Below are 26,343 nucleotides of genomic sequence, written 5' to 3'. Positions count from 1 at the left end.
CCAATCCCTCTGATGGTCAAATCAATTGGGAGGTGGCAGTAGTAGAGATGCTTGCCTCTTTAGGCTTTGGGGCTGGTTTTTATACTTGAGTGGTCGATGGCTGGTTAGGGAGCCCCTCATATCGTCTAGGGGTTTATTTATATCGATGGTTAATGAGCATGCCTCTTTGAGGGTGGCGTCAGGGAAGGACGAGCATAGGATGGTCTCCCATGCCAAGCGTCCGGAAAGATGCAAAAGGGGAATTGGGTCATACCACTTGAGATTAATGCCCTCTACAATCGGACGTGCGAGCTTTCTCGAAAGGTTGCTTGCGATAGGTAGCCCATAAAAGAGAAAAGAGGGGGATGAGCCTCGTTGCAGTGGATTAACACACCTTGCGACCGGCTTGTGTGGCCCTTCTAGATATCGAGGTGGGCAAGGGTTGAAGGATCATGCTCCTGCTCACGACTGCAAGGGAGGGGCATGGGTTCTTCCACCCACATCATCGTCTCATGTTGTTACTTTCCCGATCATTCGTCCTCCTTGGAAGGCATGCTTCGGGGTTCCGACAAGAGGGTTCAAGGCACATCAGCCATTTCATTCTATCGAGGATGAGTCTTGTTAAGCATGCTCAAATGATAAGTCATGGATTAGGTTTCATGAGTCTTGTTCGTCCATCGTAGTAGGTTTTGGGCTATACCGTTGTGAGCTTCCGTCGTAATAGGTCTTGTTCGTCTATTGTAGTGGGTTTTGTGCCGCCATAACTGGTCTTGTTCCATTTTAGCGAGTCTTGAACCATCGTAGTGAGTCTTATTCCATCATAGCGGGTCTTCTTCCACCGTAGTGGCTTCCACCATGGTGAATCTTGTTTCGCCATAGTAGCTTCCGCCATGGCATCATTTGGAATCAAATCATCCATTTAAATATGTGATTATTCTTAAATCATAAATTGATTGATAATTATAATATATAAGAAATAAAAAAAATTATAATTGTCATTCCATATCTGTTTATATCGTGTGATAGATTATATCGTGCTCTTCCATCACTTTTGAAGATCCTTTCCTCCGCCAATGACAGCAATGCCTCACCGGCGACGTCCTTGGCACCGACTCCCACGGTGCAAGGACGTCGTGACGAAAGGACCTTTCCTCTGCCACGGTAGCGCCACCTTTGTCGTCCAAGGTGACAACAACCTCGTCCTCTACAACAAGGGTCCCGGCTTCCAGTTCGACACCCACGGCGATGGCGTCAACTGCACCCTCTCTCTCACCGATCGCGGCCAGTTCGTAATCACCGCTTCCGACGGCCTGCGCGTGTGGTCCTCCAAGGTCCCCTACACGGCTAAGACGGGAAAGCACGCCGCAGTCCTCCGCCCCAACGGCCAAGTAGCCGTCTACGGGCCGGCCTTGCGGTCGACCCCCGACTTCAACTTGAGCGCCGCCGGCTCCAGGGGGGCAGAACAGACCGCCCTTGGCAAGGTGGAGAACGTGCTGTTCTCGTCCCAGATTCTTGACGAGCAGGACAAGCTCGCGACCAGGGACTACACCCTGGTCATGAGGAGCGACTGCGACCTGGCCCTCGTGAAGGCCCCTGCCATCGTCGCTTGGCAGTCCGGGACGGTCGGCAAAGGCGCCCACTGCTTCCTCCGGCTCGATCACAAGAGGCCAGCTCGCCGTGGTAGACGACCATAGCTACAAGACTCTGTGGACTAGCAAGCACACCTCGAGCGCATGAGACTATGCCGCTTATCCTCCAAATCGATTGCCAAGCTGTTGTCTATGGGCCTCTAATATGGTCAACCTCCTCCTCCATAAGCTGATCCGCCATTACGGCTCTCCCCTTCTTGCTTGCATTACGACAGCTTGTTCTTTATACCATTTCCGTAGCCATAAAAAGATAGGAACGAGTGCACGTCTTCCCGCTGCGATTGGACGGGACCGCGGCCCAGTCTCTTCCTCGTTAAATGTGGGACCCACTTGCTGCTCCTTTCGGCCCACCAACGAGGACGAGGAAACACAACCGGACGACCAATCCACATGGGCCCACAAAAAAGTGCAGGGGCACTTTTCCATGTGTTATGTCTGGCAACAGACAGGTGATCCGAGCCCATTCAAAAGTGAAACACCTACTAACTGATATGCAAGCTTTGTTCATCTAACGGGGATAATATATCCTGTTTGAAGCGATTCAGCTGATTGCCAAACGCACAACCATTCCCACCTTTTTCTCCTCTCCCTCCCCGACATCGCTCGCAGTGCAATCTCTCCTTTTTCTTGCAGAGGAATTCGAGGCAGATCGCTCGCTGCGTCGAGTAGAAAGCGAGAGAGAACGTGATTTCAGCTGCAAAATATAGATTCGAGCAAGAAAAAAGATGATTAGGTCCAGTAGTACGGCTTAGATTGGGTCCAAGAAAGGGGAAGAGTGGTGAGGAGATCTAGGGTTTTTCAGCGGAAGGAGGAGGTGGAGATGAAGGTGGTAGTGGGGAGCCCGGGGACTTGGAGTGGGCTACTACTGAGGACCGGGCAGTGCGTCTTTGCAGGGGCTTCCATTGGGGTTATGGTCTCCGCATTAGGGTTCTCCAACTACACTGCTTTCTGGTACCAACTCGTTCCTTTTCAGATCTGTTCTTTTTCATTATCTTTGAACTCCATTTTGGTTGCATTATGGAATAAGCTTAAAACCGAGATCGTGCTTTCTAAGATCTTTGTGATCTAGCATGAACAGAGAATTTTAGTTGAGTGGTGTCTTGTCCTCATATTGTGAGGCTAAAAGGCTTTGGATGTCTTACATGCATTCTTGGCAATAATCATATACCCTATAGAATTCCCCTTCCCACATAATAAAAAAAAGAAATATAAATAAAAATGTCTTTTTTCTTAATTTGAAAGTTTATTCTCAAGAGCGATTCGGAGCTGCAGAGAATCCAAAGTCCAAAGTATTTAATACGAATTAGGAAAAACACCAGGCCTTTCATTTAAAATTTACTCGGGAAATTCACCACAAGATAGAAAAGCATTCTTCTTTCCTTTCTTGTCCTCTGTGAACTTAGACAATATTGAACTTTAGTAGATAGGTTAAAGATAAAAGCCTAAGCTTGATAAGAATCAGTGGAAGATCTTGGAGGTAACTTTCCTTCTTAACCTACAAATGATTTCATGATGCGAAACTCAGTGGGTTGGAACATCTACCTGGATCAAAAATCCAGTCTCTCTGTTATGAGAGTCTCTTCTTGAAGCATCAATCGGGCATCATGAACTAAATGTTCAGATTGAATCAGAGTTTTTCTTCTATATTACCGGCAAGCATGGTTAAAGCTGTGATCAAAGAGAAAACCTAGATGAATGTTAGAGGTTTCCTTTTCTTACATTATGCCTTGTTTTGTCAGTCTTATCAGCTTCCTATAATAACTTTAATTTTGAAGAAGTGATGAAGTTCCCATCCAAATGAGATTGAACTTTCCTAACTTAGTGCCAGTTGGTGAATGCATCATTCCTGATTAAGAAATGGATCCAAGTCTGCAATCCAATTATGGTTTTTCTTGGCTTTCTGAAATTCTCAGCATTCTTTAAAATGCCAATAACATATTGACTTATTCCCTTAAAATGACAAGCTTTTTAAATAGTACTTGAATTTCAGGCCAAGTGAATTAACAAGTTCTGAGTAAATCTGTAGATAATTTCATGTCAATGCTTGGTTTGACATACATAGAATATTTACACATGTTTTTTTTTTTCTGTACTGATGTTTTGTAGTGCCTTTTTCGCTCAGCTATTTAATTGCTTCTATGGGGCTACAAGTTTTGTGGAGTTTGGGACTCGCATGCCTTGATGTCTATGCCCTAAAGATCAAAAGGGATCTCCATAACCCGGTCCTAGTTAGCTTGTTCGTGGTTGGTGACTGGGTAATCATTTAATCCTATCTTTAGTTATGCATGCATACACAGTTGAGTTGCTTAGTCGAATTTGATTGATGTCTTATTAAATTGATAAAGGTTTTGATTGGACCAAACTTAAGGTTCTTATGAAATTCTTGATTTTTTTCTATATGGTTCATTTTTCTAATTATTGCTTAAAATATGCTGCACATCACGACCATTTAAAATTTTTATTTCAGTATTATCAGATGACTGACCTAACTGAGTTATTGTAAGATTTTGTTATTCATTTTACATGTTTTAGTATATCTTTAATATTTTAGGGACCACCTTTAGACTTTTCTATGAACTCACTGTGCTTCTATGATTAAAATCTTAAAACTTTTTTACATAAACTATCCTCTTTCAGGATATCTCCCATCATGCTATATATAATCTTCATCTGATATGTGACATGCCAGTTACCCTTGTGTGTTTGTATGTGTGTCATTTGGTTAATTCAGGTTTAACAGCTAAGTTCATTTAAACTCATTTGGAAGATTCAGGCTTAAAAATTGAAGTTCATTAAAGACATGCTTCTATCAAGTTTCGCAATCACAATTCGTATCCTGTCAGCTTGAAGAAAAACATAAGGGAAGTTCATTTATAACTTTTTCCAGAGAATAACAGTGAAATATCAACTCTTCCAAATTGGAATGCTATGTGTATCATTCTTTGAAACTATTCCTCTGTGCACAATCTTCTTTTATTCTTGTTCAGATTCTTTATACAGCGCACTTAATGGTCTATGTAAATCTTGAAGGCATCTTTTTTTGTCTACCGTTCACAATCATAACTATTTTTCATAGAAAAATCCTAGCATGTAATCGATCGATCTTCGCTATTCCAGGTAACGGCAACACTATCACTTGCAGCTGCATGCTCCTCAGCTGGTGTCACAGTATTGTTTGCGAGGGATGTGCACTTCTGCCGAACAATTCCTCAGTTCTCATGTGGCAGGTTCGAAATCTCCGTCGCTTTTGCGTTTGTTACATGGTTGTTGATTTCCATGTCCTCATTAGTGATGTTTTGGCTCCTGGCATCAGTATAACTGTTCTTGTATGCTTTTCTTCATAGCAAAAGAGAAGCCAAAACTCATATGTAAGCATTTGTTTTCTCCCTCGAGCTGTAGCAATTCGAATGTTTCTTATGGACTCTGTCTTTGCTTGAAGTTACAGTTCTTTCAGGTTTCCACTAACTACCCTACCGGTCAACTTAATAGCATCTGTTGCTGGCAAATTACTTCTTTTCCACATTTTAGTGAGCTGCATGCTTAATTCAAATCATTTGGCCAAAAATTCTGACAGGTCTTTAGTATGTGGCGTTTTTGCTATTAACACAGCATAAATGGCCCTCCCTATTACAATATATATATATATATATATATACTACAGACTGCAGACAATCCCACCGAACTTGGAATTGGGCGATCGAGCATTCTTCCTCCCTCGCCGTGCCACGAACGCTCTCATCACCTCACCGCATCACCGTATAATTCTGGTTCAAAATCCCAACGCCAATCTGATCTCATCGACCAACAAACACTCCTTCACTCCCCACGAAAGAGCGAGAAAGAGAGGGGTAGTTAGAGCGAGTGCTAAGAAGCATGACGAATAGCTTCGTCGAGCTCTTGAGCAGGCGATCGATCCGGATCTGGCTGTGGGATGGGACGAACGGGGACTGCGGATTAATGAGACGGCGGGGAAGGGGAGAGGAGGGGTAGGGTAGGGTATATCCGGAGAGTACGAGGGAGTGGATCGCTTGTATGGATAACGAAAAGGCAATCAAGAAGCTCCATTAGACGGAGCGAGGGAGAGATTCGAGCGGCATTGTCTGCCGGCAGCGATGAGGACGGATTGTCTGGTTCCGGCCCCAAAGGAATACCAGAAACCAATGCCCTGGCCCCAAAACAGAGATGAAGTTGGTAATGTCTTTCTTTCTGACTCTGTCGAATACTTGCTTGATTCAATACTCCGGCGACTTGTTTCCTTCTTCGTCTGTCTTCTTGTAGATATAGCTAATGATTTGCTCCTGTTAGCTCTGTTTACTTCTCCACATGTGTGAATGCTTGAAATAGCATTAAGAATCAAGAGTGATTCTTGATTGGTACTGGTTTCCATTAGCTCCTTGTATCAGGCGACCCTTTCGTGATTCGTTAAGCATGTTATTACTGTTGCCCTGTGATCTGTAACCATCACGGGATCTTTTTTCTTTGAGGCTGTTAATTAGGAGAGTGATGTAGAGATGACTGGCTGAAATTGATGATCTGGATTCTTTAATAGTGCTCTCATTTGAGACTAAGATTACTTGTTGAATTAGGACACTATGCGAAGGTTGTCTCGAAAACACATTCAATCTTGGGAGGGTAAGTTCCAGAATAACATTCTCCGGAAAACACAACATTGTTGTGTGTGCAACAATTGTAAACAAAGGCTTTCCAAAATCTACATTACTCAGCCAAACCCTTCAATTCTAATTGCCAAGAACACTTACAATTGATGGGTCACAAAATTTTGTTTCTATGGTGTATGCATTCTCAACTGCTCCATAGGAAGGAAAGTTTGATCCACAGGCACAAGATCCAAGGGGAGTAAGAATTCATCTGAACTTCTAATGTTTATCGATGTATACTTTGTCATTTTCAATTTCTCATAGCTATAGATATCCTTCCTGTTGCACTCAAATACCAGGTATGGTTTAGCAATGGTAATGCACAGGATAATATTATACATGGAGCAGATCAGTATCTGGATCAGATTCCTTGGATAATATTATCTCCATAATTATAATTTATGTTTAAGCTATACCTTTGCTGTTTATGTGTTCTTTATTTATCTATTAGCAGTACGCTTATTTCTTTCACTAGATATGCAGATGGTTCCAGATATTGCATTTGGTAATCACACGAGTTGCCCCAGATGTTGGTTGTGGCGTAGCAAGCTTCGGTGCCGTTCTACTCTCGTGCAATGTGAGCACCATGTTCATAGCTCCAAAAGATGTTCATGAGAATCAGATTCAGTTTGCTCTTGAACATGGTGTGTCTGCATTGGTTGCAGGTTTTGCAACACACTGGTTGCCATATCCAAGCCAGGCATTTGACCTAATTCATCGTTCAAGATGTAGAACCAACTCCACTCCTCGACGGTATGCAATTCTGTAATTCCTGGAAACAACTTCTCAGTAGTTCTTATTTGTCATGCTTGAAGATTATAGTGACAGGCAAAGTATCCAAACACTGGTGTCCAGTACTCACACCATCAACCTCTATCTTCTTGCCATGACTCATTTCCGTATCAGGTTATAGCCAGGCTTTCCTTGTTGGTCTGAACCAAGATCACGGTGGTTGAATAATGTAGAGTAGAACCAACATGCATTTTCCAACCAAAATCATTTACCTTAGTTGAGGAATGTAGCATTTAGGTATGGTTATGATCAGCTCTCTTTGGGCCAATTTGCATGCCACAATTCAGCCTGCCCATCATGGTGCATGACATAAGCACACAACATTGGCATGCATTAGGTTTGTCACGTTGTCGCATACACTTACATTTTCTCTTCATCTCAGGTGCAACATTTAGGGCATCCCATGCTTATGTTCGTGATTCAAGATACGCATGGAAGATATTTTAGGTATTGCACAGACCACGGGATACTGTTCAAGGTCCATTACTGTGCGCCTTCCCCTAAGAGTTGTGCAGCTTGTTACATATCTATTCTCTTAAATTCGTTTTGCTTCTTCCTGCAACGTTTTTATGGGCAACCGAGCTAAAATGGGTGCAGGCTCTTTCTGATCTCTCTGTCAGCCAAGCTCCCAAGTGGTGGTTTTGTCGTAGCAGCTATACCTGTTCTTATCCAAGTCAACCCATGGATAGAACTGCTGCATCATCCAGTTCAGTCATTACATCACTTCTGCAGTATGTTTGAAGCTTCCCGAGCGAAATCAACCATGGCCGCTGTGCCAGCTCAGTCTGATACAGAGACAGGAGCTCAAGGTAAAAGGTTTCAATCACCATGTCCGACCACTTGCCTTAATAATAATCTCCACTCTTTGTTTCACATCATGTAAGGTATATGAGCATTGTTGTTGTTTTCCACATGTTTCCGCATGCCGTACCAAATCGACGGAGACCTTCACCTTCTTTTTTTTCTTGGGCAGAGACAGATTCCTGCATTTAAGGCGGGTCAGAGGAACACGCGTCTCAGTTAGTCCAAGTAGATCCCGAAGATAGATCAGGTCAATGCAGACGCTGTTGCTGTGTTGCAAGATTAGCAACAAGATGCAGAGGAACTCGCGTGTCTTAGTTAGTCCAAGAAGTTCCGGAAGAGAGATTAGGTCAATGCATCAGTACAATGCTAAGATGAAGAGCATGCGGTATATGCTGCAGTCATCCACAAGCACACATCGTCTCCACAAGAGCAAACTGGTACACGAGCTTTACTCGTTCTCAGTCCAACTTGATCATAAGAAAGTGTGATTCTACTAACCAACACCAATGATCCTTCAAAATCCTATCTTTATATATAGCTACGTATCTCTGGTCCTTTCGCCGTCGTCTTGCAGCAGTGTGTCGCATTCATTCCCTTTGATTAAAGCGTGGGACCTATGACACCACCTACTCTCCCCACCATAAACAACTCATTACCTTGATACTATATTTCAACTCTCAGAACTCGGTGTTCTCAGATGAGATCAGCACAGTCGAGGAAGAAGAATCTCCACCAACTGGGACAGCCAACTGCGAGCAGTAACAACAACAAGTGCAATTCATGTCACATTCTTCCATATACATATCTTACAGCCACTGGCAATCTTTGTCGTTTCAAGGAAATCAGTAAATGAGATGATACATACTTGTTTGATCCAATTGAATCGGTAGAGGATGAAGGAGTTTAAGATCATCCACACAATGCCTTGACCAGCAATCATGATGATCTGATCAAGGTTGGTTGATAATATCTGGATTCGCAGTACCTGTGTGATTTGAATAATCTGAATGATTGAGTGTTAATGGCATGCGTGAGACAAATAGGACGCTTCAAAAAGGACAGTCATGCTTTACATTGTTTCCATCTACATTTCAAAATACCACTACTAATACCTCGGTATTAAGTAACCCTCTGTACGAGACAAATAGGACACTCATGCTTTGCATTGTTTCCATCTCCATTTCAAATACCACTCATCATGAAACCTCAGATACATGTCCCCATCAATCTCTCACTGCTACCAACCAGTCACCCCTGGCTAGTAATAGTATGACACATTGGTATTTTAATCTGTATGCAAAATTGGATCTTCAAACACTGTTGTTTAACTTCAGATTATACTGTTAATAACTGTTGTTCTCCACTTTGGAGAGGGAAAGAAAACTCGAAACCTAAAAAGAAAAACCCTCAAAGATCAACAAATAAATAATATATTATAAAAATTTTCTAAATTATTCTCGTTTAATCTTCTTGTGCACTCTCTTAAATTAAATTTGGATCATGAAACACTGTTGCTTAAGATTATACTGCTGTGTTCTGCACTCAAAAGCAGTGGACTGTAAAAAAAGTGCAGCAACCAAAGTAGAAGTAGCTTCAACTGATGATGCAAGGGGGCCGAACTCTACCTGCAGGAGGAGGCTGTTCGAGTTTATCTCTCCATCGATAAGAAGAAGTCTTTGTTTTCTGACCCAACTTGGATACAGATATGCTTTGCTCTAACAATATTCCATTTGCCCTCATCCACATAAGCAACTCCCCACCAGCTTCTGATCGGTAGCCCGTGAGCTCACCTCTTCTTCCTCCGAGCACAGAGCCAGCCATGGAGCAAGCAAGGTATTGGATGATAACGAGTAGGAATCTGAACGAGATGCCGTTCCTTAGCTCTCAGATCCCTCCGCTCGGTGTCAGCTCTTCGTACGATGCCGAGTCATGGGAAGAACAGGCGTTCGCCAGAGACTCCGCAGGAGATTTAGGAAGCTGCGTATGGCCTCCCAGGTCGTATTCGTGCAGCTTCTGCGGGCGAGAGTTCCGATCAGCTCAAGCACTCGGTGGCCACATGAACGTGCACCGGAGGGATCGCGCCATGCTTAAACACTCTCCGAGCCTCGATTCCTGCACACCAACAGGCGCGGCATGTCCGCCCCCGATCGCCTCTCTGGATCAGAGAGCTCTTGTCAACCCTAACCCTAATTCATCGTCTATCTCTACTAGGGTTCCTGCTGCTGCATCCAGACTGGAGTGGAAGGAACGCGACTCCATATCTCCCTTGTACTCCTCGTCTGTTGTCGGGGAGAACCGAAAGCGATCGCTCTTCTCCACAGCTACAACCAGCACCGAATCAGCAACTCTACAGCTATTCTCTCTCCCAGAACTAAATCTGCACAAGAGGAATTCTCAAAGGTGGAAAGATGAGGACGATAGCGATGACTACAACAGCTGCTGCAAGAGAGTTAGGAGAACCGACTCAGTGCATCCCTTCCGTGTTCGACCATCTTCTTCGGGGGAGACGCAACCGCTGCACCCTGAGGTCCTCAAACATGATCATGGCCCCGTTGAAGAGTTGGATCTTGAGCTTAGGCTTGGAGACAGCCCTCAGGTTAAACCTTTGTGCTTGGATGAAGATAGATAGATAAATACATATCTTTCCCTCTTTGGTTCTTCCCATCTTCCTTCACCAAAATTTCTCGGAATTGATCTTGGAGTTTCTCGAATGGATGCCATACGCTAGAATGGTGTTACAACAACATGTAGAAGAAGAAGAAAGATGTCTCCAAATATTAATTGTGTTGATTTGCTCAGTATAGCGCTCTGAAAATTGTACCAAAACAGATAGCATTTGCACTACTGGTGATTTCTCGTTCTTGACAATATGCTATCACTTGCTTGCACACAGTTGATCTTTCAAGAACTTGATAATAATTCTTCCATCCAAATGCTTATTCTATCCCTTCAAATTGTCTCCTTTTACACAGATTCTATATATTTTGGAGTTGTATGGGGCTGTAAATGACCGTGTGTTCCTGCTACCTCTCTCTCTCCATCTTCTTTGGCTCAAGTGCATGCCTGAGAGAGCCTTGAAGTTGTGTTGCTTATCCAGCCTATCAAGCAGTCCGACAGACACAGAACTAAACAGCTGCATGTGAGCATGTTTTAGGGTGTATACGTTGTGATGCATCGGTACAGTGATTCCGGCCCCTTTCTGAGGCACCATTCCAGCATCACCCACATCCAGTCTTCTCCCTAAAACTCCCCTGCTGAAACCATTACAATATCATGCATCGAGGGGAATAGAATCGACCGGTTTCCGCGCTGCTTTTGTTTCTTCTGCTGCATGTATCTCCTCGTTGTGGGAGACCCGAGAAACAGCTAGCAAATCAGCTCACCCCTTCGTTCCAAACAAAGCCAATGATGCACACACCATTCCAACTTTGACTTAATGCACTGCGCAAGGTTTTATGGTGCGCAACAGAAGAATTTAAGAACATACCAAACTGATGCTTTCCCCTACGAGGAGTTGTGATGGCGAAAACACCTCAAAAGATGAATGCTCCGGTACGAGTGTTCCCAGTTCGAAGTTGCCTAGTTGGTGTAAGAGGAAGGCTTTGTCTTGTACGTATCCCTGCGCTGGGGTGCAGCTCACGCTGTAGGCCAAGTGCAGGTGTGTGAGCTGTTAATGGCGCAGTACTGATGGAGGAGCACATGGTAACAGGGGAGTTAAAGAAATCAGCCAAGGAATGAGGATTGATGGCCTCGGGGACTGTGTGTGGCACATTGTTAGGCATTTGGAAATGCTTAATAAGGGTTGAGAAGAGAATATGGAATCAAGTGTTCTGATCATCCCTCTCATTGTTTATGAGGTGCCTTTTGAGAACGAGACAAAGTGTGTGATGGATCTGTGTACTGTCGATCATGTGTTCGATTCCTTGCCTTAGTCATTGATATGTGATGTAGAACTCGACATTTGTAGAAGCTTTCTCACAGTGCCAGCAATGGCGGCAGTGACTTCGCCTTCCTCGCTCTGACGGCTTGTTTCCGAGAGATATGGTTGGTGGGCCTCTCAGCCCAACACGAGCCCAATTAATCGAAGCGCCACGTGGCACTGTTCGATGAAGGTCTATTCGTCGTGCGATGCGGTCTGATTCGATTGCCTCTCGGCCCAACTGGTTCCAAAGTCGAGCCCAACACGAGCCCGATTCAATTGAAGCGCGATTCGCTAATGTTACTTTTAAGGCCTATTCGGCATGCGATGCGGTCTGATTCGATCGTCTTGCGATGGATATATCTAAATTTGATGTGGAAGCGATGGATACAGTTTCCGCCCCCACCCTCTCCTCTTCACGAGACCACCGAGTCGCGCTCGAGGAGAACAAACGTTGTGCGGCACCGAGAGAGCAGTACTCGAAGCCGACTGTTTCCGCCCCCACCGTCCTCTTCACGAGACCACCGAGTCCAGCTCGAGGAGCACAAACGTTGTGCGGCACCGAAGTTGAAGCTTTTCGGGCCCAGACACCTATACGGATGTCGGAAGGCGGTACGTGGAGGAGCAAAAGGATGAACAGGGACCCTTCCCGATACATTGAACGCGTTCATCGGTACAAGGATGCTGCTGGCTCCTGTCTGGCATTTCGTCGATCACCATGCGGTCGTTGTCGCTGCCGTCCTGCGGTGGCTGCGACGGCGAGGACGACCCGTCCTCCCTGTGGAGCGTCGCCAGCATCCTCCAGTACCAGAAAGCCGGCGACTTGCTCATCGCCCTCGCATACTTCTCCATCCCGCTCGAGCTCTTCTACTTCGTCACCTGCTCCGATATCTTCCCCTTCCGCTGGGTCATCCTCCAGTTCGGGGCCTTCATCGTGCTCTGCAGCCTCAGCCACCTCGCCGCCGCCTTCACCTACGCCCCCCACTCGTTCCTTCTGTTCCTCACCCTCACCGTCCTCAAGTTCCTCACTGCGCTCGTCTCCCTCGCCACCGCCATCTCCCTCGTCGCGCTCATCCCGCAGCTGCTCCGCCTCTTCGTCCGCGAAGGCCTCCTCCGCCAGAAGGCGCGCGAGCTCGACCGCGATCTCGGCCTCATGCGCCGCCAGGAGGAGGCCGCGTGGCGCGTTCCCATGCTCACCGCCGAGATACGCCGTTCCCTCGACCGGAACACCATCCTCGACACCACTCTGGTCCAGCTCTCGGCCGCGCTCTCGCTCCGTGAGTGCGCCATATGGATGCCCACCTCGCCTTCCTCCATGTCCCTAACCCACCAGCTCCACAGCGGTCCCCGCCCGCCGGCGTCCGTTTCCACGGACGACGCCGATGTCATCGAGATTATGTCACGTAACGGCGTGGTGATTCTGGACCCAAAATCCAATCTTGTGCGGGCCGCGATGGCGAGCGAGGCTGTTGGCCGGGTGGCGGCCACTCGGGTGCCTCTGCTTAAAGTGTCCCATTTCAATGATGAGAGCATGGAGGCATCGCATGCTATTCTCATTCTGGTGCTTCCCGATGGAGAAGTCAGGGAGTGGACCTCTCACGAGCTCGAGACAGTGGAGGTTGTCGCGGACCAGGTGGCCGTCGCGCTCTCCCATGCTGCTATTCTTGAGGATTCTTTGCTCATAAGGGAGAAGCTTCTGGAGCAGAACATGGTCCTCAACCGTGCCCGCCATGATGCTCTGCTTGCAAGAGAGGCCCGAGAGTCATTCAAGTGCTTTATGACTCGGGAAATCATCGGGCCAATACGCTCGATTGGTGCCATCTTTTCACTGTTGCAAGTTGAGAAGCTGAGTCCTCAGCAACTGGGAATGGTGACAACCGGGCTCACCTTGTCATCTCTGATCGGGGAAGCGGCCAACATCTCTGGGTTTGAGGAGGGAGAGCTGGAGCTGATCTTGCAACAGTTTCATGTTCGTGCAATTCTAGAAGAAGCTGTGACCATGTCGAGGCTATTGTGTGCTTGCCGAGGTGTGCACTTTAAATTTGAAGTATCCGGCCAAGTTCACAGAGCTGTAGTTGGGGACACGAAGCGGATACTTCAGGCTCTTTGGTGCATGCTTGGAAATGTCTTGGGCTTTGGTGATTGCAGGGCCATCTTCCTCCAAGTCCTAGTAGAAAGTAGCATGCAGGATGACATTTCGATAAGCAAGTATGGGGTCATGCAACAGGGTCTAGAAGAGGGTACAGTTGTGCTGAAGTTTGAAGTTAGAAGAATTGGTATCAAAAGAAAAGACAACAACATTGCTCACAGCAAGCATGGACCTGATATTGGTGATCCTGGGATTAGCTTTGCTATATGCGAGAAGCTGGCAAGAGTGAGTATGTTTGGTTCCTTAATTCATTAGAAGTATATATTACTAAACTTATCTTTTATCTCGCTTAATTTTTGCCCTACATAATTTGGATACAATTATAATTGTGCTCATCACCACATGTCTGAATCCTCATGTCCATCTAGTTCTTCCAAAATTTCTCGCAGGTGAATTGGTATACTTGGAAGTGTGTACATTGAAGTCATAGTATGTGCCAGTTGGCTATGCATTTAGGGCACTTAAAAAGGCTAGTCCTTAACATCGAGTCTTTTTATATTTCCAGGTTGACTGCTATATATTTATCCATGTATCTTGTGATCACTGGAAAGAAATTAGTAAAAAGCGAAAAAGCTTCGAGTATACTAGAAACGAGAGTTATACTTTTCGTCACAAACTTATTAACTTCCTTTTTTTATCATTTACAAAACTACACAACAAGAGTTATATTCCTTCTTTTATTGAAGTATTAGCTACATTCTAATTTGGAGCCAAGGGAATCCAATTGACTAAAGTTCGCTTCGTACAATCTGCTGTATGTAATACTTGTTTTAAGGAGTATTAAACATTATATGTGTCTTATTTATTTGAAAATCTGGAATTCTAGTTAAGCTTAAACCTTTTACTTGTCCTTTCAATTTCTAGCCGTGCTGATCTTAACTCGAGGCAAGGGCTTTCCTCATTCAGTGCTATTGATACTTAATGTTGGTGTGTTGTTATATGCAGCTTATGCACGGGAGCTTTTCTGCTCTTCCAGAAGCTGCATACGAGGAGAGTTTTCAGCTGCTCATCAGATTACCATGTCCTCGATCAAGGGATGAACTACTAATGACAAGGCACACTGATATTGAGAGTTGTCCATTCAAAGGAATGAGAGTTCTGCTGATGGACATCGATCGATCCAGTATAGTAATCACCAAATTGCTTCTTGAGAAACTTGGATGTCATCTTACTACAGTGCATTCATGGCGCCACGGTGTCCATATGATGGGAAGCCAATTCCACCTATTACTTATTGATGATAAAATTCTTGAGAACAATAGGCACGAAGTTGCTTCTCGCATAAAACAACTTAGTAGCAAGAGCTGGCCGCTGTTTGTTGCGTTAACACCTAATGCTGACAGGAAGACAAAAGAAAGATGCCTTCAGGATGGGATGCATGGTGTATTATGCAAACCAGTCATATTGAAGCAGATGATAGATGAGTTGCAGAGAATCACCCAGCAACTACAAATTCCACATCCTTTGTTGATGACGCAGCAAAATTAGGAGACCTATGCTTTCAAATAGGAAACGGTCGGTAGAAAGCAAAGATCCAGAGCTATATGGATCCACAAATTTGGTGTAGGATCATTGCTTTGGTAGTAATGGTTTACAACAACTGGTGGTAGGACTGTGCAGATCTTGTAAATGCAAGTAAAATGGATCTTTCTTTAGCTAGCTGTAGCTCTTTTCTGTTTAGGTTTTTTCCTGAAAGACTAATTGTGGGGTGTTGATATCAATGTTTTCTTTACCATGCTTTCTTCTTTTTATGCAGCAGCTGCTGTCATCAAATTTCTCAGACTGGACCTGATATTGTTTGGTATTTTCTTACTCATACTAACATCTTCATGGTAATTTAAGAAGCAGATTGGCCATGCTTAAAGAAACTGTGATCAGGAAGGATCATTAAATCATTAGCAAGTTATGATTGTTCATGTTATTGATAGATTCTATGCAGAGTAGGAGCACCAAGAGACTGTGACACAGCTCTCTAATGGAGGAACAGCAAGCCCTTGTTGATTCTTTGGATGGAAGTGACGATGGTTGCATCCTATCTGGTAACTCAAACAGCATGCACACTTCCATATCTTCTCCATCCTGAAGACTACTCAGTGACACTGAAGGATGTATGATTATTGGTATACAATCTAATCTTCTCCTCATTTCTCTTAGTGAAGGGAGAGCTGCTAAAGTCAAACTATGTTCCATTGACTTCGTGGTCTTACCCTCAAGAAAAAATAAGAACAAAAAGAGAATAATAATTTGACATCGTCATGATGTATGAGTTGGTATGCTGCTACTGTTTGATCTCCTAAGTCTCTTCGTCTTCAGTATGTCCTGTGTGTCCATGGCGAACTCACACCATTACATTCCTGCATGAGGATTCGTGGAGACCGGTATGGGTGACCCCTCGCTTTCCTCCTTTCCCGTCAAAGACGAGACTGCTTCCTCCCTGGTCTTCACAGCGCCTGCTTCAGCACAGCCATGGCTCACATTTCTGGGGCTCACCGCCCCGGTAATGACTTCGCACAGAGCTCTGTCTTCCTCTCCGGGCTCCAGCTTCTGCATCAGATACTCCTTCATGGAGACCCCCTTGTCCCACACTTGCTTGGCGACCATCTCGTACCTTGGACTCGATCCCTGGAACTTGGAGGCTATTGCTTGGGTCGCCTCCGACACCGCAGCGTACGCCGGCGTGAGCATCTCCGTTACCGTCTCGCTCAGGGTCTTATTGCTGTTGCCGGCTGGTTTTTGATCCATGGACTCATCCTTCATGGGAGCCTTGTCGATGGCAGCAGGCACTACAGTCGTGTCTGGTATGGGTAGATCCTTGACTGCGCCGAGGTGGTCGTCCGACGCCGGTTGCTCACTACGCACTTCATCCTTCTGCATCGTCTCCGATTCCTCGTCTGTCGTACTGAGTAGAGTAACTGTTGATTTCACCTGCGGACTCGAATGATTCGCTGGAGCAGAGTCAACGGCAGGAGCATACGGTGCCGTCTCTGACTCGGACACTGACATCACAGGCATCAAATCAACCCATGCTATCTTCTCAATTCCAATTCCAAAGAGAGGAGGACGTGTCGACTGTTCTTACCCGAGGCGCCATGGTGGCGGGGATGTCCGTCTTCTTCTTCGAGCCCCGCGTCCAAGCTAACTCCCCAGGGTGGTGTGGGGTTGTGTTTCCCCTGCCCATGTCTCTTCTTCAGAAGCATCTGCCTCCACTTCCTTGCCTTCTCCTTCACCTTCACCAGCACCGACTTCTTCGCATGGTGGTGGTGGTAGTCTTCATGGTCGTAGAATTCCCTGAAGGTTGGCGTCGTCGGCGCCGACCAATGTCCACGCGGAGACGACACACCTTCATACGCGTTGCCTCTTCATCTAAATCAGTAGCAGCGATCAAGGAAAACAAGGATCTCAAACATGCAGAAAGAGTGAAACCTTTATGCGGGTGCAGATTGCTGGCCGGAAGATGGTGTTTCCCCGGACAGTAGTCAAGAAAATGTAATCTGTTCCTCCCTGATTGAGCCATTTGCGTTTTCTCTCTTCCCTTCCTGGACTTGAGCAACGCGAGAGGTCTCATCAACTCGCAAAAGAAGCATGGAGGGATCGCACCGCATTTAAGCAGGGAAGGAGCGGCAAAAGCTTGCCAAGTTTGAGGAGGTTTGGGTGGTGCGGAGAAGGTGGCATTTCTTGACCACCCTTCGTCGAGCCGTGCCTGTGTGGACCATTGAAGACTCTCTACACGAATTCGGCAACCCATAATCTCTCTCTCTCTACATATATGTATATGTATATATACACACACACACACACACACACACACACACACACACACATATATATATATATATATATATATATATATATATATATATATATATATATATATATATATATATATATATATATATATATATATATATATATATATATATATATATATATATATATATATATATATATATATATATATATATATATATATATATATATATATATATATATATATATATATGTATTTATATGTATATGTATATGTATTTATATGTATTTATATATATTTATATGTATATATATATGTATTTATATGTATATGTATATGTATACATATACATATATATATACATATACATATACATATATATATACATATACATATATACATATACATTATACATATACATATATACATATACATTATACATATACATATACATATACATATATATATATATATATATATATATATATATATATATATATATATATATATATATATATATATATATATATATATATATATATATATATATATATATATATATATATATTTGCGAGTTGATACAATAGGAGACCTTAAAATTATGCAGTGTTTTCCATTCAAAATGATTCCAAATTCTACAGTAGCAAATGTTGGAAATGATTTTGATGTTTTCTCTAAGTTGCCATATATTTTCATTTCTCTACAACCTTCCTTCTTTCTCCAGTCTTATTATCAATAACAACATCATTGACCTCCTTCACTTCAATACACCAAATGCAGCAAAATAAAAGAAATGCTTGTCTTGAAAACATTAAGCCCATTTTACAAGTGAATCTTATTCTTGTAACATATCCCCATCAAAGTTGTGTTGGTATAGCTTCATATGCCTGTAAGAACAACTAAATGCAATTTCTCCTGAAATGTGTACTTTAAATGAGAGAAACATATCACAGTTCATTTAGTAACAAGTCAAAGAGCTACTGTAGTACTATCTAAAAGAGAGCTATAATTACTGGATGATGAAATGGACAGAAGAATTAATATTCTCAAACAACAAAAAATTGTTAGACCAAACTGGCAGATTTTGGACGACATGGCAGCAGATAATTTGCAATTAATGATGAAATAACAGGCATCCATTTCTCACATGCAAGAAATATTTAGACCAATAACTACAATTTACCATAATCATGTAAAACTCCCACATATGGTGTCTTAATAGGTAAATCAAGTATGGAGTCTTAACACTATGAATAGAGACACAGTCACAATAAGTAGATACTAAAAGTCAAAAAAACATTAGGCATCATTAAACCACACATCAAAGAGAATATGTAAAGCAGAAAAAAAAAGAGGACTCCTCTGTTCATGCTTTGTGCCAACCGGCAGAGGCTCTCTGAAAAACCAATGCCGTGTTGCCGTACCAATGGCACAGCTCCATGCTGAGTTTTGCTACCATGTCCTCACAGTTCAGTACAATTGTGACATGCAATTGCTGATTTAGACTTACATGAGACAAGGAAAGAAAATGGAGACGGAAGCAAATAGACATCAATAAAAACATAATCTAAACCTGAAATGAGATATTCTCTGGTTAGAATAGACAACAATATGAACAAGAAAATTCTTTAGACAATATTTTAATAACATAATAAAGCCAATCACATAAGAGCATAAAAAATCCAACCTCTAAATGCATAATATATTATTGAGTGGTACGGCAAGTTCTGTTGTTTTGTATGCAGTGACATTTTCTTCACTGTGTATCAGATACCTTACTGATGAAATGCAATACACTCACCATCAAGAATAAATGTGAGGCAATGATAAATTCTTTATATCACTTTGGAGATTGAACGTAAATGGTGGGTTGACCTAAGAGATGATCCAGGTGTGTTTTTTCAGCCCCAGGGTTCAAACGACAAATGTTCCGTCTATGTTCATCCATAGACAAGTTCTATAGAGGAGGTATGCTTGATCTTGGACCTTTACTTCAGGCCTACCTAGCAGCAGTCAAGATATGGAGCTGGAGTTCTTTCCGACTTCTTTTAAATAGTATCCTTCACTAGTAGCGAAATGAAGCAAGCTCACTTCAAACCAAATTATACTTTGATCCACTTTGAAGCGAACCAAAAACACCCTAAGCAACTTTTACACAACACAATTTGTGTACAAAGATCATTAAATAATATATAAAGCAGCATTAACGGTGAATTAATACAGCAATAACCAGATAGCATGAGTCCGGTTTTTTTCTATGGAAGCGTTCCCCTTTCAAAACTACTCGAACCAAATATCAACAATATTTGGAAACTGGCAGAAAAACAGAACATCTATTGACTCAATTGTATAGGCATGATTTCTTGACTCTGATATTGCTAACATTTCTTTTAGACTTCAAAAGACAAGCTCAAGTTCATAATTCATAACCTAAGCCGTAACCATCTAGGCCTTCCCGTATTCCTGTCAAATTAGGAGTCCTTCATTCACCATTTAAGCACATCATAGTGTGATCAAGTAGCAATCTGTCAAAAATTACAATGAAAAATAAACTAATGTTGTATACAGGAGCACAAGAGAAAGCAGAAGAACAAAAAGGTGGGCAATTCAATTAGATAACCAGCTGATGAATGCTTAAAATTTAAGATGAACGACTATCTCATTCTTGCTCTGAAAGAGGATTAAGTGGTGGATCAAAAGAAGAAAAGATCTTTATGCTGACCAATAAACCCTCCTTCGGATGATATTAAAAGCATCAGTTTGCAAGATAATTTTAAATGAGAATTATCCGACATAAAATCCTTCAGAGCAATCATCATCTTCATAGAACAAAAGTTTCAAAACAAAAAAAGAAAAATAAAAACCTTTGCTACTACTGCCTCCAACATGCTTGTGCCTGGTACATTGCATAAACCAAAAACTACATTCAAAGTTCATCATGTTAACTGGTATTGGAAAACGCCTTTCAATAATTGTATGGTAGTTATTGCATAAAAAATTATTGAGACCATACAATTCTCCCTACGCATTCATGGTAAATAGTACTCTGTAAGCTCAACGCAACCTCGCAAGAAAATAATCACAGTTTAACAAAGTGACTTAATCTAAGCATATAAATCAAAGCAGATAACAGATAATATAGCTGAAATGGTTTCCTATTAAACAAGTTCCAGAAAAAACCATGGCAGCGGCAGAAAAAAGTAGCAAGAAGCAAAGCTCTTGATTCAGTCAAAATCCTATTTGTTTTTAGGAGTAACATGTGGATACGAAGCTATGGAACCAAAACTGTTCCCACTATACCAATCCTTGTGCCGCTCGCTGAAAGCTCCATAAGGATGCTGTGGCTCAAACGCATGATGAGCTCCATTTCCGTGATTGTGTACAGCCGGCACCATTGTGATCGGACGACCATGTCCATGTGGAGGAGCCATTCCAAAGACTGGCATTGAGAACATAGCCGGCATGGCATACCGCATGGGCGTGTGGACATGTTGCTCGTGAAGACTCTGTGTCGCCGGCGGCGTTGAGGTGAACAAGTGATCCGATGGCGAGGGCCCCTCGTCTGGGATTCCTTGCATTCTTTTCAGGTAAAGCCTATACTTTTGGAGGTGGCTCGCGACGTTCTCTCTCGTCAGTCCCTCCACGTTCATCAGCTGCATGATGGTCTTCGGCACCGCGTTCTTGATCCCCAGATGGGTGACCACATCGATGAACCTCTTGTGGAGCTGCGGCGTCCAGACGAGGCGCGGCCGCTTCAGGGCCCTCGCGGAGTGGTCGTCGCTCGAATCGTCCGGCTGGGGAGTAGACGGTTCCGCCTCCGGCGATTCAGCGCAGGGGGAAATGGGCCCAAAAAGTGGGATTTTGCCTGAAGACTCACCGGCGACCACCGGATCGTCGCCCTCAAAGGCCACGGTTTCATCAGCGGCGGCGGGCGGGAAGGGGGAGAAGGATCTGAAGGCGGCGAAGGCATCGGAGGAGGGGGCGACGCGGCGGAGGCCGAAGATGGTGGACTGGGAGGCCCGATGGACGTCGAGCGCAGTCCGGGCGGGCTCTGGCTTGACGCTAAAAGCCGAGGCAAGCTGCGGCGGTACCAAGGGCTGGGACAGTGGAGTGAGCTCCTCGCCGCTAGGGAGGCCGAGCTCCCACTCGAGAACCCTGCCGTCGTCGTCGTCGTCGCCGCCGCTGCTTACATCGTCGGCAGCCGAGAGGCGGTCGAATTCGTCATCGCTGCCCGCCTCCTCGCCCATGATTGAGAATTCGAATACAAAGATTAGGGTTTCAGGTACGAGAAAGAACGAGTTGGTGGATAATCGACGGTGAGGAGACGGAATTCTTGAAGACGGAGAGGAGGAGAGAGCGGCGGGGGGCGGTGGATATTTACTGTGAAAGGAGTGTCTTCTGGGGATATTCGGACATATATTTATTTATTTTGGGGCAAAGTGCAAATTTATGTGCTACGCTGTGGCCGATGGTCGCTTGATGGAGATGACATCCACCGTTCGTTGTTCCTTCCATCTCATCCGAACCGTCGGTTGACGAGATCGCTTGGACGGCAGATATCAAGCCCCCGCTTGTCGAACCAGTTTCCGACGTACCCGTTAGACTAGCCTTAATTTTTCCCGTATGCCGCTATGGCCCACAGTGACGTAATACCTGGTACCTCCAATAGTGAGGCAGGTCGGTGAGCGGGTACCTTCGACAAATATGGAATTGGAAAGGGACGTGGACCTGTAAGCGTTGTGCTTTGGATTTTCCACTTCTATTTGCTCTTTTCCCACCGCGACATCTTTCGACCGTCTCAGTGGTTTGTTCCAGCAGATCAAGGCCGTCAGTCTATCATCTAATGGCTGTTTGTTTCAGGTTATTTAGATCACAACCGTCAAGGGGAGGAAAGAGAGAGGGAAGCAAATGAGAGGATGGCAACATCAACCATATCTTCGTCTCCTCTCCTCCTCGCTGCTCCCAAATGCGCTTCCCGTGCTTCTTCCAAGCTATGCTTCGATCCGAGTCCCCGACTGACCACCTCCGGTCGCCCTCGACTAGATCTATGCACACGGAAGAGAAGGTTTGGAGGAGATTCACTCAAAAGCTCTCGAATTTGGCGGGTCTCGGCTGTCGCGGAGGAAACTTTGCCGCCGGAGGCCACCGTGGAGAAGGCCCAGCAGATTATTCCCGCCGCTGCTGAAGACAGCGCTGCATCCACCGTCGTCTCTGCTTTACTCGTCGTCGCCTTTATCGGACTCTCCATCCTCACCATAGGGGTAATAATCTTCCTTCTCCTCTGGTTTCGATCCTAGGTTTGGTTAATGGGACAAATTTGACGCATCTGAATGTAAAAGCCTTAACTTTTACCTCTTCCTGCCGTTCAAATTAAGTACGAGCTTTCTTTTCCCGTTTCTTGATTGTGATGCATCAAAGATGTAATCTTGTTTGCAAAGAGGAAGACAAATTTTGATTTCTTTTTGCCTTTTTGGGCATGAATTGTTGGTTTTGCGATTGGGGCAGGTGATCTACTTGGCAGTGCAAGATTTTCTGAGGAAAAGAGAAAGAGAGAAGTTTGAGAAAGAAGATGCAGAAAAGAAGAAGAAGGGAGGAAAGAAAGCAAAAGCCAAGGCAAGGACTGGACCAAGAGGCTTTGGCCAGAAGATCGAAGAAGATGAGGATTAGGTCTATATGTTCTCTCTCAATCCTTTTTCTCAGTGCTTTTAAGAATCTTAGCCTCATTTTTAGTGCCTCTCTCTTTCTTTCAGGAAATTACTTTGAAGTTCATTAACACGTTGTAGCATTAGCTTTGGCATTGCTTAATTGCTTCCCACAGCATGTTGAACGCATACCATTCAATTCTGAGTTGAAGCTTGGAGTTGAATTGTTGTGCAAGAAGAACAGTCATTCTGAACCCTAAACAAGAAACTTGTAAATGGGGCAACTTCTTAGGCTCCTCTTCTGCTTAAATCATAATCATAAGCAAAGGACAAGTAGAAGAAGCCAAATTGTTGAACACTTATTAAAAGTAAAAATCAGAAAAATAAACCCAGTTTGCTAAATTGTTAATGGTTCCTTGCTGAGGTTTCGATTTCCTCGATAACAATTTATCAAGGGATTTCTGCTTTATGGAACTCTACATCTTCTGAGCACTTGTCTGATTCCTTCAAAATAAAAAGCAAGTTTTGGTCTAGTCATACTTCACAGCACTGTATGTCAGCAGATGATTGTGTCTATTTTTCTATCAACTTTTCAAGAACTTCCTCAGAGAAAACACATCGATCAATATTGGAATCTGATTTAGTTATCTGGATTTAGCTTCTTATGCGATGCGGGGTACGAAGAAGGTCAATGCACACAGACTCAGAAGAGCAATATTAACATTTACCAATGCTCGTTTTCTTTTTATGTTCGAACATACTAGTGGTATTCTTAAATGAACTATTTGCATAACATCAAACATGTTTTATGGGTTCACTGATGCTCTTAGTCCTTCAAGAAGGGATCACTTCCAGTATTTAGCAGTCATTGTTGCCATACCGAGCTTGCTTTATCGGATAGGAACAAAACTAATGAACTTACTTCATCCTTTAAAGTTACATTTTAACATTTTCAGAAATCTAATGTTAGTTCTCTATGTTATGCTAATCATATTTATCTTCCCACAGGTATCCGCAGATCATCCTTTTCATGGCATGCCAAGGCAGCATGGGATATCAAAATTTTGATATGTAGATCTATCTACCTGTTTTTATGATCTCAACACATTTCTTTGCTCTGTTCTCTTATTTGTTCTTTGTTTTTTTACCTGACGGCATCGTATTCTCACATTGTGATTAATGATCCTGAAGTTGCTTTGATCTTCTCTGTGTTCATCTGTAGTCTCACTTGTATACATACCTCCCTTTAAATTTCTATATATATATGTGATGCAACCGGCAATGAAATTTCTCTTAAGTTCTATATCTTGGAAAATGGAAGGAAATGCATCGACAGTTCAAATGATTCAAACAGAAGCATAAGCCTACTATCTCCATTCTATAAGGTTGGCCTGTTTTCCTCTGCATCATGTTTGGAGTAAATTGAGCTCTGGAGTATTATTTCAACATCACATCTTGAGTTTACTGTGATGAGCAATGTAGAGAACTTATTCGGTTTAATTTTAGGAAAACACCTTGTTATGATTAAAAGAAATTTCTGTCATTTTTCACCCAATTTATGCAAGCATATAAAACAATTTTCTTGCCATTGTTCATCTCATCTTAACAAAAAAGGCAGAGAACTTTTTGTCTACTTACAACTTGATGGTCATATTATGATTGTCCATCTGAAATTAGGATGGAACTCTGACAAGCCATAGATCAAGATCCAAGAGAGTGAAGGATTCAAATCAAAGTACAAGTCCACCAAAAAGAAACTTGAAGAGGGACCTGCAAAACAGAAAGAGACCAGAGCTTCATGAACTCCAGGCATGGATGGACAAGGCGAAGAGAGATGAAACTTGAAAGGGCCCCCCTTGATGTTTGGTGGAGTGAGAAATGGGTCTGCGGTTGGAGGTAGAACAATGGCGGATCGCATTTGGTCCCATCTTATCCACAACGAGCAAATCCAATCGGAGAGCAAGTGGACAACTGACGTGCACTTATCCTTCTTCTGAGGCCCCAATCAACGCCAACCTTCACCACCTCCACCACACAGAGATCAATATAACGAAGAAAGGAGAGCCGCTTCAGACGTCGAGAGATCAGTGATGGCATCCGTGGCTCCCTTCTCAGCTCCCTCACCTCTTTCTTCTTCTTCTTCTTCTTCCTCCCCTCGGGCACCACCGGCTGCTGCAGTCGCGCCTTCCCTGCGCCCGGCGGTTCCGGCCTTTCCTTGGTGCGGCAGAAGGCCTGCTGCTTCCAGGGTGGTGGCGGTGTCGGCAGTCGGGGAGCTGTCGTCCGACAGCAACACGTATCTGATCGCCGGAGCCATCGGTGTGGCGCTTGTCGGCACTGCTTTCCCCATACTCTTCTCTCGCAGGGACATGTAAGTTGCCCCTCCTCCCGTCCTTTCTCCTTCATCCCTCCTAAGCCCACAACAACCGTATCTGATGCAGATGCCCAGAGTGTGACGGAGCTGGGTTCGTCAGGCAAGCTGGGGCGGCACTGAGGGCTAATGCAGCAAGGAAGGATCAATCTCAGATAGTTTGTCCTCGTTGCAATGGGCTGGGGAAGTTGGGACAAATCGACAAATAAGGGATCCATGCTCTTGTGATTGCAGAAGCTGACTACTCTCTCTCTCTCTCTCTCTCTCTCTCTCTCTCGCTCTCCTCTCACCCACCATGACTGTTAACATTACTGTTTGTACTCTGTACAACTGTGAAGAAAATGAATCCATCTTTATGTGCATCTTTCTGTGCAATTGCTGAGGAACGCAAATTAATTTTAGGTAAATTCTATCATATACTACTAATCAAAATCATAATTATAGCTTAAGTTAAAATATTAAAAAATATAAACTATTTAAAATGCCATTACAATTACTCTTATTATCAATTACATCTTTAATGAGAGTGAAGCAAAAGTCAACTGACAGAGATTATATGTATATGCGTGGGACCCACTGGTGGAGCCGTGCAGCGTCAGTGGGCCCATTTGGATGAGTTGGACCCGACATGAATG

General features: G+C 43.9%; 7 protein-coding genes, 1 long non-coding RNA gene and 1 pseudogene across 8 annotated transcripts; 7 read left to right on the top strand and 2 right to left on the bottom strand.

Annotated features, from left to right (window-relative positions):
- Nucleotides 1-1,061: 1,061 nt before the first annotated feature.
- Nucleotides 1,062-1,801, top strand: LOC103993051 (mannose-specific lectin 3-like; annotated as a pseudogene).
- A 355-nt stretch (nucleotides 1,802-2,156) lies between these two features.
- On the top strand, nucleotides 2,157-5,045 carry LOC103992940 (CASP-like protein 5B3). The gene is made up of 3 exons (XM_009412871.3): nucleotides 2,157-2,579; nucleotides 3,751-3,883; nucleotides 4,746-5,045. The coding sequence occupies exons 1-3, from the start codon at nucleotides 2,449-2,451 to the stop codon at nucleotides 4,944-4,946; spliced, it is 465 nt and encodes a 154-aa protein (XP_009411146.1). The 5' UTR covers nucleotides 2,157-2,448; the 3' UTR covers nucleotides 4,947-5,045.
- Nucleotides 5,046-5,655: 610 nt separating this feature from the next.
- LOC135640269 (uncharacterized) lies at nucleotides 5,656-9,328 on the top strand. Its single transcript, XR_010497245.1, has 4 exons — nucleotides 5,656-5,819; nucleotides 6,770-6,863; nucleotides 6,952-7,039; nucleotides 7,461-9,328. It is a non-coding gene; the product is annotated as an uncharacterized LOC135640269 (long non-coding RNA).
- A 421-nt stretch (nucleotides 9,329-9,749) lies between these two features.
- Nucleotides 9,750-10,511, top strand: LOC103992939 (probable transcriptional regulator RABBIT EARS). Its single transcript, XM_009412870.3, has one exon. It carries the CDS (start codon nucleotides 9,750-9,752, stop codon nucleotides 10,509-10,511), a length of 762 nt encoding a protein of 253 aa, XP_009411145.3.
- Nucleotides 10,512-12,210: 1,699 nt separating this feature from the next.
- Nucleotides 12,211-15,708, top strand: LOC103992938 (ethylene receptor 2-like). Its single transcript, XM_009412868.3, has 2 exons — nucleotides 12,211-14,175; nucleotides 14,896-15,708. Exons 1-2 carry the CDS (start codon nucleotides 12,520-12,522, stop codon nucleotides 15,436-15,438), a joined length of 2,199 nt encoding a protein of 732 aa, XP_009411143.1. The 5' UTR covers nucleotides 12,211-12,519; the 3' UTR covers nucleotides 15,439-15,708.
- Nucleotides 15,709-16,119: 411 nt separating this feature from the next.
- On the bottom strand, nucleotides 16,120-17,718 carry LOC135640227 (uncharacterized). The gene is made up of 3 exons (XM_065154475.1): nucleotides 17,374-17,718; nucleotides 17,030-17,290; nucleotides 16,120-16,946 (listed from the first exon to the last, which is right to left on the bottom strand). Exons 1-3 carry the CDS (start codon nucleotides 17,693-17,695, stop codon nucleotides 16,297-16,299), a joined length of 1,233 nt encoding a protein of 410 aa, XP_065010547.1. The 5' UTR covers nucleotides 17,696-17,718; the 3' UTR covers nucleotides 16,120-16,296.
- A 2,144-nt stretch (nucleotides 17,719-19,862) lies between these two features.
- LOC135640506 (transcription factor PCL1-like) lies at nucleotides 19,863-22,095 on the bottom strand. The gene is made up of 2 exons (XM_065154991.1): nucleotides 20,999-22,095; nucleotides 19,863-20,223 (listed from the first exon to the last, which is right to left on the bottom strand). Coding segments are annotated over exons 1-2 (948 nt in total). The 5' UTR covers nucleotides 21,946-22,095; the 3' UTR covers nucleotides 19,863-20,222.
- Nucleotides 22,096-22,582: 487 nt separating this feature from the next.
- Nucleotides 22,583-24,540, top strand: LOC135641619 (uncharacterized). Its single transcript, XM_065157132.1, has 3 exons — nucleotides 22,583-22,959; nucleotides 23,204-23,365; nucleotides 24,349-24,540. Exons 1-2 carry the CDS (start codon nucleotides 22,615-22,617, stop codon nucleotides 23,363-23,365), a joined length of 507 nt encoding a protein of 168 aa, XP_065013204.1. The 5' UTR covers nucleotides 22,583-22,614; the 3' UTR covers nucleotides 24,349-24,540.
- Nucleotides 24,541-24,722: 182 nt separating this feature from the next.
- On the top strand, nucleotides 24,723-26,070 carry LOC103974427 (uncharacterized). Its single transcript, XM_009389259.3, has 2 exons — nucleotides 24,723-25,708; nucleotides 25,779-26,070. The coding sequence occupies exons 1-2, from the start codon at nucleotides 25,431-25,433 to the stop codon at nucleotides 25,915-25,917; spliced, it is 417 nt and encodes a 138-aa protein (XP_009387534.2). The 5' UTR covers nucleotides 24,723-25,430; the 3' UTR covers nucleotides 25,918-26,070.
- Nucleotides 26,071-26,343: the final 273 nt, after the last annotated feature.

The sequence above is a fragment of the Musa acuminata genome, chromosome BXJ3-6 (assembly GCF_036884655.1).
Source record: "Musa acuminata AAA Group cultivar baxijiao chromosome BXJ3-6, Cavendish_Baxijiao_AAA, whole genome shotgun sequence".
Classification (NCBI taxonomy): domain Eukaryota; kingdom Viridiplantae; phylum Streptophyta; class Magnoliopsida; order Zingiberales; family Musaceae; genus Musa; species Musa acuminata.
Note: the sequence above shows the minus strand (reverse complement) of the source record. Positions and strands in the feature narration are given on the sequence as shown.